A 17,909-nucleotide genomic window follows, 5' to 3' on the forward strand; every position below is an offset into this window, starting at 1 on the left:
GTTCAAGCCTCCACGGGAATGGCGGAGGAGCATGTGCCGCTTATTACTAATAATAAGGGTAGGCAATTAGATTTTTCTAGTTCGTGGCCTGCCCCGGAGGAGGATGCCCTGTCACCGGCAGATAATTTCGGGGCGATGCCAAACACGGAGGTTTGTGCTGGGGACAATATAGGTGCCCATGTTCCAATCGCTTTAAAACAAAAAGTTTGGGCGGGGAACTATATAAACTTAGCCCTGCTTACAAAGGGAAGCGCAGAACTGCAGCAGAATCTTTGTCATATCCGTTGAATGTTAAGAGATAAGGATTTCGTAATTCACATGTACTTTACCTGTGACAAGATGTTTCCGAACATTATAGTATTTTTGACCCCTTGATACTGACCTTCACGCTTGAACTAATTTTCAATATAATTACCTTTGTGGATTACTTTTGAATGATATAATTATGATATGGCGTTCACATTCGACACAACGTGCCATTAAAAATAAATTTGGACCCTTTATGACACCGGTATCTTTGAATTTGATTGTTTGAATAGTGATAGGCCTAGATATATTTTAGATACAGGTTATGCAATATGATTAATTGAAACTCTTTGGTAGATGCTGTTAGCACAGAAACACTGAAGATATCATCATCTCCAGAATTGGAATTTAAGAACTATTGGACAAAACAATAAACACTAATTTTGGATCTGTGATTATTTTAATACTATTTTGTTTTATTACTTGTCCATTTGTATAAAATATTTAAACAGAAAGGTATAAGATAAGACAGAATGTTGAGCAGTTTTCTGAGACACAAGAAATACCTGTGTATGAGCAAATTAACGAATTAAACATGTTGAGAAATATGCATGAGGAATGGAGAAAGTCAGAGAGAAAGTTAAAGTTGACAAATGAATTTGTGTGAATTCTAGTTTATTTATAAAACCAAAATGCGCATAATGATAAATAAAGAAAGGTAAAGGTTTATTGATAAAAAAGCTGAAAAGGCTTCAGAGTAACAGAACTTTTTTAATCAAGCTACTTTTAGGGGGTTTTTTTTGCATTGTTTTAACTTGAATTGAAAAAAAAGTTGGGTTTTTTTTTAAATAATGCATTTAATTTGCCTTTCTAGTAACTAACAATTATTGATACAGAACATAATAACAATAAATTACAGATATTACCTAGTTTCCCCAGAGATGTACAAATTTTAGATGTACAAAATTAAATAGATACTTTTTTGAAGTTAAATTAGGAGTTTGTAAAGGAAAGGCTTAAATTAACTTCCTTTAAAAACAATTCTAGAGAGTGATGCAAAGGGAAGCATATCTAAAAAAAAAATTCTAAAAATCTCCAATAATCTGTCTGACACTACTTTTTGACCTCTGGAATCACCGATTGGAACGGAAAAAATATGTTAATCGAAGTGTCTTTGATAATATTTTTAGACGTACATGTAAGATTCTTCACTCCAATTTAAGAGTTAAATTAGTGACATGTAATTGGCTCAAATTATTAGACTAAATTTATCTTTTTGTACTTCCACATGTTGAAATTGCGTTGAAATTTTTCTAATCATTTTTGTCCCAAATGAAAGCAAAAACTTTGAAATTCAAAACATACTATGTAACCATTTGTACCTCATTCCTCAATGTATAGATGCTGAAAGCAGAATTTTAACAAATTAGAGAAAGTGCATGAACGTAGAAAAGATTTAATTATTTAACAGGTGGTATCATTTGGCGTTTTTTGTTTTGTTTCTTTGGTGGGGGAGGGTTATATGTTTAATCTATAATGGAATAAATTCCTAAACAACTTTATTTTTTTTTAACTTTAACTTTAACTTTATGTTAACCATACGGTGTTGATGTGACAGTGGCTAAAATTTAATTTAAAATTATAAATATAAGTAAATCAAAGCTTGTAAACAACTTCAAAAATTAGAATATGTTACAGAATTGCTTTACTATAACTTAACTAAAAGAAAAAAGTGTGTATAATATTGATTTTCAGTTCTAAATGATCCTTATTAAATAATTATACGTATTCAAGATCAAAAGTCCATAAAACAATACAAAACAGGAACAGAGCAAACACAGTTTGCTGTGGATAAGTGAGCATCCCATGCCGACCGGTCACATCCGCCGAGTGCTCCTTGTCATGATCGGGATATGATGGAAATTTTATTAATTTGTATTTGCTGACAAGGTCATCGTATCGACCATAGAATTTACAAAATGATGACGTTAAACGAGACTGCTGATATTCTTGTTTCATCAACTTGTTTGTCAATAATTTACCTCGTTTTAGAAATTGTTCATATGTACAGCATGCTCTAGGGTATCGAATCAACTGATATACATAAACTCAGTATGCAGGTGATGCAGGTATATAACTTAAAAGAAATGTCACTTTTTTAAAATATTGTTTGTTATTTCAATATGCTTCATCCATATATTCTTTGTATTTTATTGAGTAAGAAATACAAAAAAGTAAAAATTATTTTAATGTTTGAGATTATGTTTACATTTACATCTACATCTACATAATGCAGAGTTCCATCAAACTTGATGATTATTATGTTTAGATGTATGAATTATGTATAATTAATTTTTAAATCGTGGAAAATTTACACCGTATATCTTTAATAAAAAAAAAATCACACTTATATCCTGATAAATAGAAAAACGCTCCGTTTCCCATGAATCTCTTTCTCTGTGGTATATATACAGTATTAGCTATACATGTGAAACTCTTTTCAGAAACATAATGAAAAAACAAAGTAATCGATTTCAGAACTCACTGCATTTCCATGTATTTACATTTGCAAAAGTTTTCCTTTATATAACACTACTGAAGGCAAGCGTTTTTATAACTGTATAAATACAGGTATGGGGTCAAGAGGTCATAGATGTGCGTTTGGATAAACATTCGACGTAATTTCTCTGTGACGTCATAAAGGGTCGACGCGCGTTTAGTGGATTACATACATGCCGTTGGGTTTGAAAAATTAACGCATTTCACACGTTAAAAGTAACAATCAGGCAAATATAAAGTATGAATAAGTCACAAATGTAAATATAAGTAATAAGGTATCATTTTTTGAGTTTTATTGAGATGTAAAACGGGTTGGCACATGATCAAATCTTCCATAAAGCCCTTCGGGCTTTGATCACGTGACCAACCCGTTTTACATTTCAATAAAACTCAAAAAATGATACCTTATTTCTTAAATAATAGAATGATGATATATAATGCATGTGACACTTAACACGCTTTTATTTAATGTTATGCATGTGACGTCAAAGAGCAGTTTGAGCAGTTCTGTCATTTGAAAAGGTGCACAGACATATTGAACTAATTGTTGTTAATTGGTTAGGTTTGGTATATGAATAATTTTATGCATGTTTTTTCAAGCTTAAATCAAAATTTAATTTTATGACTGTGTATGTTCAACTGGCACTATATTTTGATGATGCACGTTTTACAGACCCTGATACTGCTTTGATACGTTACATATTTTCTCGTTCATTGAAGGTACTCACATATACATGCCTTTTTAATGCACGCAGCACTTACATAGCTTTAATTAATCAAGCAAAGGAAAAATGAATAAAATCAGATGGTATTTTAAATAGTCATAATGTGTAACAGCTAATGGGATATGCATATTTAACTTAACTTTGTTAATGAGTTAATTAGTTTGACTCGAGATCTTGAATAATTCATAAAACTTTCTTAAATAATGTATTCCCTTATAACACAAAGACAATTCAAATGTACATTAAATGCATTGAAAAGTTAGTGAAGAGGGTTAATTGTCTCATGTCAATGTTCGTGAAACATTTCTTCAAAAGGAATACTTCATTCTAGAATTCCTTTTGAAGATCGTTATAGAATGCCATTATTATTGACAAGAAGCATTAAATGATCTGCAGGGAAAGACGTATTGACATATAATTTCATTACTTTGAAATCATTTTTTAATATACTTGGAATTAAACTGTACGCATAATAATTTGGGATGTTTCCATACCCCTTATATATTTTTTCTCTTTATTCGGTAAGACATACTAGCAATAAATATATAAATTTTTCTATGAATATGCGATAACATGCGATAACATAAAAAGACCATGTTGATTCTGTCATAAGAGAATCAACACTGCCGGCAGATGTAGAGAACAATACCAGTGAAATATGGTGAATAAAAAGAGTCTTATCCTGATGCTTATGACGTAAATATAACTGAGTTGTGGAATTAAAAAAAAATGATTTACAAGAAAACGCCAAAAATGTAATTTTTTTTACATTTATAAAGAGATCAGTTATTTCAAAAATTTGTGTATGATTCTTAAGCCCCCAAAATACAGAAGTTATGTTGCATCAACGCAATTGCAGTTCAGATACGCTAATCGTAATGTCGCAGGACAATCTTATTGAAAATAAAGTACTATAAGTGTAAAAAAAAATTATAGACCTTGAAAACTGCTCTCGAGATGAAAAAATTACTGCAAATTACAATTTATACTTCCCCCCAAACGGTGGCATCTATCACTAGTTTCCGATACAATTTTCATTTTCAATAAATGTAAAGCATGTCAATATCTGGAGGAAGTTATTTATTTTGTTTCAATTTTAATGCGTGTATAGCATATTAAAAAAATCACCTCAAACATATATAAAAAAAAAACTTAGAAATGGTGGTAACCATGGCAACCATAACTTTCTTATAATCCTGATGATCATGGCTGATACTTTCATATCATGGTATTTAAGGTAGCTAAGGACACCTGACCCCAAAAAAACCTGTCAATAGATTTTGTTGAAATTTTCACACGGCGTAAAGGGATGTGTAATGAACACTTAGTCGAAATATGAAAATGGCATTGTGGGTAAATTACGGAACCAGGGGGTAATGAGTTACCTCCCCTTTCCAACCACTCCAAAAATTATAATACAAGATAATTATTACCCATAAAAATTTATTGTGCAATATGCATTCAATATCAAAAATTATTTTTAAACAATATTGATACTATTAACTTATTTTAACAATGGATTGTCTGAACATATATAAATTAAGAGAATAATCCATGTAGAACATTTGAAATTCGACAAATTTGGCCATTTTCATGCACACAAATTTGACACTTTTTAAATTCTAAAAAAAAATCTGTCCAATAGAATTTTTATTTTTTATCATTATATGAAAGATCTGTCTAATACTATTCTTCACTCAAAAAATCTTGCAATTGGTCACATTGAGGGCTAATAAAGGTACTAGATGATCCACAACTACCCCCCCCCTTTTGGTTTCCCATCGTAAAGGTAAGAAAAATGATTAAAGTGGCTTTTAAAAAAAAATGCATAGCAAATTAGGGAAAAACTGAAGAAATAAATCAGAAGTAAAAATCAAATGCTAATAAATGACTAAAGAAAATATTTTTATGAAATTAGAAATAGTATTTATAATACATTGAAGATGTAGAGTAATAACTTGAAGAGTTACCTCCCCTCTCCCCTCACAATAAAACATGTAATTAAACCAGTATTGAAATAATCCATAAAAAATTCCTCAACAAAATTAAAATATGAATTTATATTTCAACAATAAATACTTGAAAAAGAAATGTAATTAAAAAAAAACACATTTAAAAATTCTTCAATATGATCCCTTTTGATTAATTTCATGCAAACAAATTCTATGATTTCTTATAGATTTCTAAAAAATATATTGTATGACAAAAATGTCCAATACTATTTCTCACTCAGAAATCCCAGCTGCATTAAGAGGTAATTAACTATTAAGTTACAGAATGGTCTAATACACCCCCCTCCTTTTATACATCTGATATTGTTTTCATTGCAATGTCAAAAATCCCCCTAATTATTAACATGTCAAATGCATTCTACTTTGTCCGAAAATACATTTTGGTCATACAGAATAAAGAAATCCATCTGACATAGCACTGCAAAATTCACAAATTTCTATTTCATAGAATAAGAATATCATTGAAGAAATCAGTACTCTTTCAAATTGAACAAAAGTCATTTTATTCCATGAACAGGTAGGATAATAACATTTAATAGGCCATTCCAAGTCTTTTTTCTGTTTTGGCATCCAATTGCACCTTGGTTTTTGACACCTACATGTATCAGAAAATCAAACAAAATCAGAAGCCCTACACTTGATTATTTTTGTTGAAATCTTTTGAGTTCTGTCAATTTCTCAAATGTGTACAATAAATATGTCATAGGTGGTGTACTTTAGGCATTTATTATTTTGATTTTGCTGAAGAATAGATATTTCTATCAGAAAAGCAGATTGATGAAATAAAATCCTCAGATTTACACTATTATTATAACTATAGACATGATACAAGTACATTCTGTGTTTTATTTTTTGGTTTATATTTCTTTTTTACAAATAGGTACATGTAGTTAGGTTTTTGATTGAAGGTTGGACGGTAAACAGAGAAAAAAAACTTGAAATGGGCTTAGTCTAAAACCATCCTTGACATGAGACATAAAATTACATAAACTATACCTAAAATTAAAAACAAAATGACAATGCTGCACTGGGACATAACACTTGATGCAGGACATTAAATATAAAAAGTTCAAAAAAAAAAATTCACATGAATATCTGGAGCAGCTTATTAAAAAGCCTGAAAAACACTCACAGTGTAGATTATGCATGATAATAGAGAATATCTGTTGATTGGCCTATTACTGAACCCGACATCACAAGTCGACATTAAATTATGCATACATTTTTTTAAAAAGAATAATCTACACTCTACAGCAGTGTAATACTGCACCTGACATATACAAAACATAACATAGTGCATTAAACATGAAAGGGTGCATGTGGAGTGATCTATTACCACACCAGACATACAACAGGGTAGATTAAATATGAAAAATGGAGAAAAAAAAAAATCTATATGTGGAGTGATTAGTTTCCACTTTAAATGTAACACTCAAACAAGAGATGCATGTACCCCGTAATATAAAGCTGACAAAGAAAAGTAGTCTATTGACTATGTTAGTTTATTTTCAACAAGCGATTCTTGTCCTGCTCTTTTTTGGAAGGGATGGAAAGTCATTCTGCCGTCGAGCTGCAGTAGTTGAATCATCATCAGCATGAATGGTCTGGACTTCATATTCACGTATCTTGTACTCTGTACTGATGAATCTATCTGTAATTTATAAAATTTAACAAATACAATATTATCCGCAGTTGACGTCAAAATATATTTCCCACGACGTCTATATCCTATACAGTGTATATAGAATTTCGGTGAAAAACATGTATATGTAACAGGAAAAGAGAAAATGTATGGATGGACGGGGAATCAAACCCGAGACCCCTGCATCACAAGTCATGTGCTATATCGACTGAGCTACCCTGGACAATATATATCCATGGCCCAAACCATTACATATTACATACATGTATATATAAAATGTATGAAATGCATGTAAAGTATATTTTATTGTTGATAGTTTCATGATAATTATGATAAATTGGTAGCAGACAGATACTAGACCAATTATTTTGATGGTCCAGTGCTTTTCCGTTGCGTTGTATCGAAGAAAAACATTTGATTTTTAGAGTCAAGGACTTTTGATAACTGCACTTGTTTTAATTAATCGTCATTTTTTTTTTCCTATCAAATCTAATTATTTTATTTAAACATACCCCGTTGTTCGTGAAATAAAGTCATAACACTGATTATTAATATCGTTTACATGTAGCTATGCTATGGTTTAAATACAGATATAGACAAGGGAGGTAACTTTTATTATGTACGAATTCCGCGAATTCAAGAAACCGCGATCGTGTCAGATGAGAGAAAAACGTGAAAATTACAACACGTGAAATTAATCCCCTATACAGTATGTCTGTGAAAAACCCTATAGGTTTACATCATACATCTTTAAAACACGGTCAAAAATTATTTTAACAGATATTAACACGTCAAGTACCATGTGATATCAGCTAAATAAGTACACTGTCAGTAGAACTAGATAAATTATAAAAAAGTTGTATCAAAATTTATAGACAACATCAATCTTTTCACTATAGTGAGGCAGCTGTGTCTGTTTTTATGTTATCAGCTCCCTGTGTTGAGCCTCAATAGTCTTCTTACTCTCCTTATGAGGGCCTCCACAAAGATGTATTTGGTCCTGGACTTACAGAATTCCTACACAAAGAAACAAACAAACAATGGTTTATATAAATCCAAAGATATTTTCATAGTGAGGTGATGAATTAAGCATAGCTCAATAAAAATAAATTGTATTTCTTATTTTAAAGTATCCAGTGTGATATATAAATGCCATCTGGATCAAGTAAAAATGTACCCTATTATGGAATAAAATATGCTAATTCCAATGTTCCATATGATAAGTGAATTTCCATTAATCATTAATCTCGCAAAACAATGGACCAAGCAGGCTGGAGGAAATGGATGGATGAAACACTTTATAATTATGGCTGTGGAAGAGTCGAGTTAAATGTGATAGCTGAACCACTTTTACTGTGGAGATTGGGAAGGGGTACATATATTTGAACTATATCTTAAGATGGGCCGGGGGAAAGATTTGGCTGAAACACTTGGCTGTGGGTGAAAAGTGAATTGCTTTAGTGGTTGTGCTGGAATGGGGGGGGGGGGGGGGGTTGAACCATTTTTTTTTTAAATGTTGACTGTGGGAGAGGTATGGACTAATTTTTTTCTTTCATTTTTGTACATTTTTTTCTCAAGGTTTCTCCCTTTATTTGGAATCATTATCTGTCATTTCACTACCTGGTCAATCTTTTGTATCTTTTTGAGGAGCGAGTCGTGAATGGCTGAGTTTGTTGTCTGTTTCAGTGTCTCTATATCTTCACTGGTCACCCCCATCATAACCTGTCTGTCTTCGTCTAGTAAAGAGTCAGCATCAGATTCTCCCAATGCATGATGAATGAGAAATCCCCGTCAAATCTGTAAACATTTAAAGATTAATTAACTTATCAGATATCATTATACCTAGAAGTACATTACACACTGAGATAAAAAAAATTATTGTATGCAACATTATTTTCATTCGGGTTTATTTTTGCCCACTAACTTTTTCAAACAATTTTGCCTTATTTTAAATTCACCAAAACTTCTCACCCAAACTCCGTCATTCTCACACTTGTGAAGAAGGTATAAAAAATTGAATGTAAAATTTTCCCTGCATACAATACCCTCGAATCATGAGTTTTCGTGGCATTACGGTTAATTTGTAATAAAGTGCTTCAAGACTCAATAATTGAGATGTTTGCTATTTACCACATATACAAACAATAATTCTCCTTATTTTAAAATGATTTTAACTCACATATCATTTGTTATTTGTTCAGAAGGTCATTGAATTCTTGCATAGTTGCTCTTTCGATTTTTTTGATGACGTCATATGTTTTCGTGGTATTTATAAAACAAGTAAACTACGGAAATCTAGTCGGGCAAAATCCTTATAAAATTTACAGTGTCAAAAATACTAGTTAATTGACAAAATGATTACATTATTCACATGGAAATTTATTTGTTATTAATTAAGACCACATCTATCTAGGCGTGCCTAAGCTACATTGCTAAATAATGTAAAAAATTTCTCTTTCTCAAGGGTGGCCTAGAAGTAATTACGTAAAGCTTTATTTTAACGTTTCATGTTTTAAGATATAAATTCCATGTATACTTAAAGAAACTAAATGTTTAATTCAATTAATTATCAATGGCATAATATTTTTTTTAGCTTATAACTTTTTAACACCCCCGATATTTTCTTTGAAAATTATATAAAAAATGACGTTACTAGATCACCGTAGAAAAAATATCAAACTTGGGAAATTCCAAAATTATTGTCACATGACCGGAAGCTGTATGGATAGTTAACAGACGATGATATGCAGGATATGCAGGATCGCCGGCAGTTTGTTAGTTTGATATTCTAGTTCAAAACACGACGAATAAGCGTATATTACGCAAATTGTCAAATATATGAACTATGCATAACTCACTCGCTATAATTTATTTTGGCAATGGCAAAAAGGTTTAACATTTGGTCATAAAACATGCACAGGGTTCCCCTTTATTAATAGCAAATATGACGTCATTCCGATCTCGCATTGTGGGATTATTCCTAAAAATAAAAAATACCACGAAAACGTATATACCACGAAAACACATGACGGGACGCTACTAATATTTCACTGAACAAAAAAAGATGAAAAGGTATAAACTCGTCTGCAGGAGAAACTAAGAACTTGTCTAACCTTGAAGCCTCCTGAGTTGAGTGAGTCTGCGAGTCTGACTCTGGTATGTAGATGTCTGCTGATTGACAGGAACGCAGTGAATGAGATAATACTCCAGGTGGCGTCACAACATAAACAGACAGTTCTCCAAGATGTCTGCAGCACAGTCAAGGGAGATTACTGATATATGTTTGTTCTAGCTTTTCAATGCTTCTACCTTATCCTCATGTTTGAAAATGCACAGAACTTGCCAACATTTAAAAAACAAGAGGCCCATGGGCCTTATAGGTAACCTGAGCATCATGCAACAACTTTTCAGTGATTGAATTTGATTCATGTTTTAAGCCAGATGCTATGGCATTCACAATTTTGAAAAAGGCACCATTGATCATCATAACTATACACTTAACAATTGCTTAGTTTGGTTACTTAATACCCATAGACAGGATAGCGGAACAAAAAATGCATTTCATCTAATCAGTAATATTCAGCAATAATTCAGTAGTGCCCCCACCACACATGAACCCCAGCTAGACCCTAGGTCCACACATTGCACAATTTTTGAAAAGGCACCCTTGCTTTTCAAAACTATTTGATAAATACCAAGGAGCACATTTCAAACAATTCATTCATTTTCAGTATATAAGTACAGCCCCCACCCCTCTGTGGTACCCCTGACCCTGGGGCCTTGAAATTCACAATTCTGGAAGATTAGGGTCCTTGCTAATCATAACCATATAGGTAGTTCATCTGCTTAATACCCAGGGGCAGAGAAGAAATTTTTCAAAGATTTAATGTATTTTCACTAAATAATTAATAGAGCCCTGCCCTAACACCAAAACCCCTGATCCTGGGGCCATAAAATTTACAAATTTGGTAGAGGCAATCTTGCTCATCATAACTATGTACTTAGTTAGTTTATTTAATACCCAGAATCAAAGAAGATTTTCAAAGAAATAATGCATTTTCACCATATACTCATTTTAGACCCACCCTAGCACTAAAACCCCTGACCCCAGGGCCATGAATTTCACAATTTTGGTAGAGGACTCAATGCTGATTACAATCATGCTAACAGCTAGTTTGACTGCTTGATGCCCAGGAGTAGAGAAAAAGATTTTTAAAGATTGCATTAATTTTAGTGGTTTTGGCCCCACCCCTCAGGCCCCAGGGATAGGGATCATGAAATTCATAATTTTTGTTCCCCTTCACCCATAGATGCTTTATGTGAAATTTGGTTGAAATTGGTATAGTGGTTGCAGAGAAGAAGTGAAAATGTTCAAATGTTAACCCACAACGCACGACGAAAACGGATAGCAATAGGTCACCCAAGTTTACTCATATGACCTAAAAATTGCTTCAACTTCAAACAAAAAACTTTTATGCCTATTTTATAATATCACTCTTCATTCATAAAGGATACAAGCAAAGTAATGCAGTTGTTCCTCTTTGTATTGCACGATTTTGGTGAGGCGAGTTTTAGCGAGTTTCTGTCTCTGATGAGATGTAAGCTTCTCTTCTACAACAGAAAACTAAATAAACAGATAAATACATAATTTATAAAAATAAATATACATAAAAGACATATATTCTAAATGACTAAAAATAACAACCTTCTCCGATTTCATATCTTTTGTCGTATGTTATGCTTCGATTTTATTATCTCTGTACCTGTTTGAGGTCGTCTGTACTAAGATCAGCCAGACTCTGTAGTTTACGGAGGTGTTGTTTGTGTCTTTACCTGTTTGAGGTCATCTGTACTAAGATCAGCCAGACTCTGTAGTTTAAGGAGATGTTGTTTGTGACTCTCGTACACAGACATAAAGTGGTTAGCACACTGACGGAGTTGGTACACAACCACCCCTAGGCTGGGGGCCTGGACTGTACTGCTACTCAGGAATGAAGTGTCTGCAACAAGATATGTTACAAATACATTTAAAACAAAAAATGTTTAAAAATAAAGACCTCTACCCTTTTATATAATAATATACAATTATTGCTGTTTTTAGGTCAATACGATGATTTAGCCACCTTCGAAGTACAATATTTGGGCTCAGTGAATATTGTACTCCTCAGGTGTCTAAATCATCATATTAACCGCAAAAAATAGCAATATCTATCTTATCACATGATTATAAATGATAGCAAACTCCTTGCTTTAATTGAAATTAAAGGTTTAACAAGAAATTTCAACAAGAACACATTGTTACAGAAAAAATGGAACATGTCAATAATTAATTCATTATATTGACCTGCAATAATTCCTGATATTGACCTGGAGGGTCACATGATTTATTATATTGACCTGCAATAATTTCTTATATTGAAAGGTGACGTGCAGGTCAATATAGCGTATTATTTTTCTAACATTGTTGGATCTCAGCCAATCAGAGAGAAGGAAATTATTCAATATAACAGGTACTGACCTCTGACCTCTAGTGCTATAAATAACTTACCGTCAGTACTTCCTAGGTCTCTAGCAAGGGCTTCATCCAGACTCGGTCGGAACAGAACTCGAGGAAACTGTGAGGTTGGTCCTATAAATTGAAAATTAAATTCCACACTACCATATTCACAAATGTCAAAGTCCTGTAGAGGTGTAACGTTATATACCAAGAAATCTGTCAATTTCAATTTCAAGTCTTTATATAGCTTAAATTTACATTCAATACATGTATAAATTTAAAAAAAAAATCATCTGAATCTTTTGCTTTCCTACTTATGTAGCAAATAAATCCCAACCTGGTTTTCAATCTCTTTTATTCATTTTTATTTCATATCATTTGTCCAAGTTTCTTTTCATTTCTTGAAATCAGTTTCATTTTGTCCTTGGTTGTTTTTATTTCTGTTTCCTTATCAATTTTCATTTACAAGGAAGCTAAGTAAGCTTCTTCTATTGTTTCAGTGAGACCATGTACATCAGGGGGCACTGGTGCTTGTATTAGAGCCAAGTGCTTTCCTTCTATGAGGAAAAATGATCCCCCACATAATTTACAAATTGCCCTAAAAGCTGCAGCTTGTACCGATGTTGAAAGTTCAAACTGCACATGTAAAGCAGGCTCTGGACATTGCAGCCATATTTTAGGCCTTATGTACACATTAGCCCACTATCAAAAGCTTGATTTAAAGACAGTGCCACGTGTCAAGTCTAAGACATCAATGCCTCAAACATGGCATATACCCCAACGGTTAGAGGGTATCCGTCCTGAAGCAGTTGAGGATGTACATATTCAGAAAACTACCTGTAAAAAAATAAAAAGAACAGATGGTGTGAAATCAAAATTTTATTGTCCAATACAGCAACCTATACCATATCAGAACATTTTGGAATCTCTCAATCAAAATATAATGGCAACAAATGCTCAATTTAAAACCATACTGCCACCTTCCTCCAAAATTAATTCCATTGAGACCATTGAATCAAAAGTTGGACCAGTGCCTAAAGGTTCCCTTCTTTCTTATCCGCAAAAGAAAATTGACGAAAATAACGATACAATTATAAACAATCCTGCGTTTCCTACTTTTCCTGGATATAATTTACCTATTCTTGATCAAACTTTTAATACAGCTCTAAATCTGAGTGAACAAAATTTTTATGATGGACTTGCCGTGTCAAAAACCGATTCTGACGACATCGAACAAAATACAATTGAACAGTCTAAAAATCCCTACTGGAATTCAGCAAGAAAACACAGAATTACTTCATCTAAAGAACTATATGCGGTATATTGCATATATTTGCCCCCGCAAAAGTCAAATTTTGAAAACTTCCTGAAATGTGCTGTATTCAATAAATTTTATGAGAAATATAAATTAACAGAAAATTTTATAGTGTCAAAGCAGTTTATACACAATTTTTGCTTTTATGACGTCACAATCTAGTCCGATTTTATATCCTTTTTCAGAAAGAGGACACAATGGACAAAATTTCAACAATTTTAGCTTTAAAATTTATAGAGCGCAAGTTTGTTCAGGAACAATATTGACATATTTCATTGATATTATCATGACTACACATTATATCAAAATATTGATCCTGAATACACATGCGCTCGGTGACTTTTTACTCAAAATATCGACGAAATATGTACATTTTTCTGTAAAATTCATAAAAAACTGAAATTTACGTCATGTTTGTGACGTCATTACGTACATATGGCGTCATTACTTATGAAAATATTCAGTGCTTTGAAATCAGCATATACTCCCCTGATTAAGAACTTAATTAAAATAACTCCATCAAAGTTTGATTTGGGGGGCAAATATTGGTTATTACCGAATAAAGTTCTTTAAAAGAGTTTGTTCACGGAAAAAAGATTTCGAAACTTTGGCTGACGCATTATTAAAAAGTAACAAAATTCAAACAGCAGCAATGAAATTTGGACTTGAACACGAACAGGAGGCAGCAGAAGCATACGCCACTATAACAGGAAATAATGTGTTTAAAGCACTGGCTTAGTCATCAATCCCTCATGTTTTTATCTGGGAACTTCTCCTGACAGGAAAGTCATAGACCCCAACTCTGTTCCTATGTATGGACTCTTAGAAATTAAATGTCCAAATGCAGTCTCATTCTATCACAAATTTAAAATATTTAACTCTTGTGAATAACAGCTACAAACTAAAATCCTCCCATGAATATTATTATCAGATAATGGGTCAAATGGGTTTGACTGGTGCTTTGTGGTGCGATTTGTTCATTTGGTGTAAAGATGACTACCATCTGGAAAGAATTAACTTTGCACCAGGAAGGTGGCAGGAAATAAAACAAAAACTTGACATATTTTACTTCAATTACTTTTTACAAAAATGTGTTCGATACTGAAAATAACATCTATGATGGATCATAAAAAAAAAACCAGAAGTCTCTGTCGAAACTGAAGCTCTACTGGTTTGAACTTATAGCAAAGGAAGAGAAAAGTACTTAAGCAGCTGGGATTTGAAACTTTACAACAGCAATAAATAGAATAATGATCGTTGATAAAGTCTCTTTATGTTCTAAGTGTAGTCTACTTGTGTGCCAAGTTATATTGAAATCAGACCAAAACTGTAGGAGGAGTAGCATTTTGAAACAATTTTACAGATATTTCTATTTTTAGTAACCACGGCAACACCGTCCATCGAAATCAAAAACCGATACACAGATTTATGTATTTTAGTGTAGTCTACTTGTGTGCCAAGTTATACTGAAATCAGACCAAAACTGTAGGAGGAGTAGCATTTTGAAAGAATTTCACAGAAATTTCTATTTTTAGTAACCACGGCAACACCGTTCATCGAAATCAAAAACTGATATACAGAATTATGTATCTTAGTGTATTCTACTTGTGTGCCAAGTTATACTGAAATCAGACCAAAACTGTAGGAGGAGTAGCATTTTGAAAGAATTTCACAGAAATTTCTATTTTTAGTAACCACAGCAACACTGTCCATCGAAATCAAAAACCGATACACAGAATTATGTATCTTAGTGTGTTCTACTTGTGTGCCAAGATATACTGAAATCAGACCAAAACTGTAGGAGGAGTAGCATTTTGAAAGAATTTCACAGAAATTTCTATTTTTAGTAACCACGGCAACGCCGTTCAAAGAAATCAAAAACCGATACACAGAATTATGTATCTTAGTGTAGTCTACTTGTGTGCCAAGTTATATTGAAATTAGACCAAAACTGTAGGAGGAGTAGCATTTTGAAAAATTGTTTACAGACAGACAGACAGACGGACAGACAGACGGACAGACGGACGGACGCCGGACGCATTACTATCGCATAAGCTCTTCTGGTCTCTGACCAGTAGAGCTAAAAATTGTACATGTGAGTACCTGCATGCTGTTATTTTTGTTTGTTTGGTTTCTTTGTTTTGTTAATCCAAAAGTTCAGATAAGCTTTTTTCTGATTAAAGAGAGTCTGTCATATGTTTATTCTTAATGAAGTACCCCCATTCTCTCTATACATGTATGTAATGGGGAGATGATTGGGAAAGAATGAAAATTTGGCATCATTATTTTTTTCTACTTAAAAAAACCCCACTTTAATAGCCATAAAAGGCAAAAGCTTCCTTATATAGTGTAGATTCAAGTTTGTTCAAATCCAAATTTGTTCAAAGCCTTGACCTTTTCAAAATAGTTGTCATTTATGTTCATACAAAAAAAAAAATCATGCAACATAAATCTTAATAAAATTGCAATTGCGTTGATTACCAAAAGTAATTATGATAGCATTGCATATACAATATAATTTAAAAATTCAAAGTTACCCAATCCTTGATAAAATCCCATGGTATTAATGTTTTTCCAAAAAGATCTATATCACTTGAAAAAATATCAATGAAAATTTACAAAGAAAAATCAATTTCCCAAAGCATGCAAAGGAAAAAAGTGTTGTGCACTAAAGCCATATTTCTGTTTTGAATATATACAGGTATGTGTACCCTCTCACTTGTACATGTCTGGTATATCAAATATGCAGATGATGTTCATTTACATGCCACACACATAAACAGTATCAAACAATTGAAAATATAACTGTCAAAATAACTTTTCTTTAAAATTTGTTAATAAACAACACACAGACCAAATCTGGTTTACAGTCCCAGCAACAGACAATGGCAGAACATTATCAAAAATATGGTACTCTTTACACCTTCTGATAGCTCTTTCTACATGAATTCTTAGTCTTGCTATTTGCTGAGTTTTAGTAACTTCATCCTTACTAAATTTAACTTTATTTCCTAAAAAAGGTGGAATAATCAAGTGTGCACCAACACTGTCAAGTAAATCTTGGATTAAAAAACCTTTGTCAACCACCACATCATCACCTTGTTCTAATAGATCAAGTATACCACTTCTTTGTGTTACATCTTTATCAGAAATATTGCCAGTAAATAATCTGCTAACAAAACATACAGCACCATGAGGGGTTATACCAATCAAGCCTTTAAAGGTAGTATGAGATTTGTAATTTGAATATGACTGAGAGTTAAGTACTTTGGCACTTGGAGTCTGCACACATATTTCTGTATAATCCAAAATAACTCGTGTATTGGGATAAGCAGTCTTAAAACATTCGGGTATATTCTGTTTAACAATATCTAAATCTGGCCATATGGGTAAACATCCCAAAATACAATACAAGTAATTACTCCAAGTAATAATAATACGACTAACAGTGCTTTGAGACACACAAAAACGTTGTGCTAAATCTTCTTCAAAAAAACCTTGTCTAATTCTACATAAAAACATAAAAAATTGATCTACAATTGACAAAGACTCTTCTCTAAAAGGATTACAAACAATGTTCTTATTTCTCTGAACTTGTGACCACCTGATCATATTTGAGGCTGTTGGCTCAACAACATTATATACAGCACAAAAAATATCATAAGTAGAAAAACCAGTGTAAAAATTTATCAAATTTGGATCTTTGGAAAATCTTTCAATTCCGAACTTCTCTACTTTCTTCTCAAGGTGCTGTACCCTTTCTTCTAGTTTAGAAATGTGTATCTTCATGGCCTGCAATATAGTACATGTATTACACAGTGATATATGCACATGGTTTATCTATTCCAAATTAATATCAACATTACCACAATATCAAAGAGACATTTTCTTCTTTTATTTAAATTTGTATGAG

The 17,909-nt window shown here is 32.4% G+C and overlaps 1 protein-coding gene across 2 annotated transcripts; it reads right to left on the reverse strand.

Moving 5' to 3' along the window:
• Positions 1–5,524: 5,524 nt before the first annotated feature.
• On the reverse strand, positions 5,525–14,837 carry LOC134263103 (uncharacterized). Of its 2 annotated transcripts, none has more exons than XM_062745413.1 (5): positions 12,733–14,837; positions 12,018–12,184; positions 11,700–11,795; positions 10,298–10,432; positions 5,525–7,193 (listed from the first exon to the last, which is right to left on the reverse strand). In XM_062745413.1, exons 2-5 carry the CDS (start codon positions 12,096–12,098, stop codon positions 7,035–7,037), a joined length of 471 nt encoding a protein of 156 aa, XP_062601397.1. In that variant the 5' UTR covers positions 12,099–12,184; positions 12,733–14,837; the 3' UTR covers positions 5,525–7,034. The 2 variants fall into 2 exon arrangements, with proteins under 2 accessions (XP_062601397.1, XP_062601399.1); XM_062745415.1 differs by lacking the exon at positions 5,525–7,193 and adding an exon at positions 7,478–8,201.
• Between the last annotated feature and the right edge of the window lie 3,072 nt (positions 14,838–17,909).

The sequence above is a fragment of the Saccostrea cucullata genome, unplaced genomic scaffold (genome assembly GCF_032062105.1).
Source record: "Saccostrea cucullata isolate Sc308-1 unplaced genomic scaffold, CSIRO_AGI_Scuc_v1 ctg1810, whole genome shotgun sequence".
NCBI classification, from domain to species: Eukaryota; Metazoa; Mollusca; class Bivalvia; order Ostreida; family Ostreidae; genus Saccostrea; species Saccostrea cuccullata.

What these genes read in the sequence shown, in the direction of transcription:
- LOC134263103 (XM_062745413.1), bottom strand. Translation starts at nt 12,098, where the DNA reads ATGTCTGTGTACGAGAGTCACAAACAACATCTCCTTAAACTACAGAGT. An exon ending in ACAACTGCATTACTTTGCTT is followed by an intron (nt 10,433 to 11,699) that starts GTATCCTTTATG and finishes ACTGTGCTGCAG; the next exon opens with ACATCTTGGAGAACTGTCTG. An exon ending in TCAACTCAGGAGGCTTCAAG is followed by an intron (nt 7,194 to 10,297) that starts GTTAGACAAGTT and finishes TATAAATTACAG; the next exon opens with ATAGATTCATCAGTACAGAG.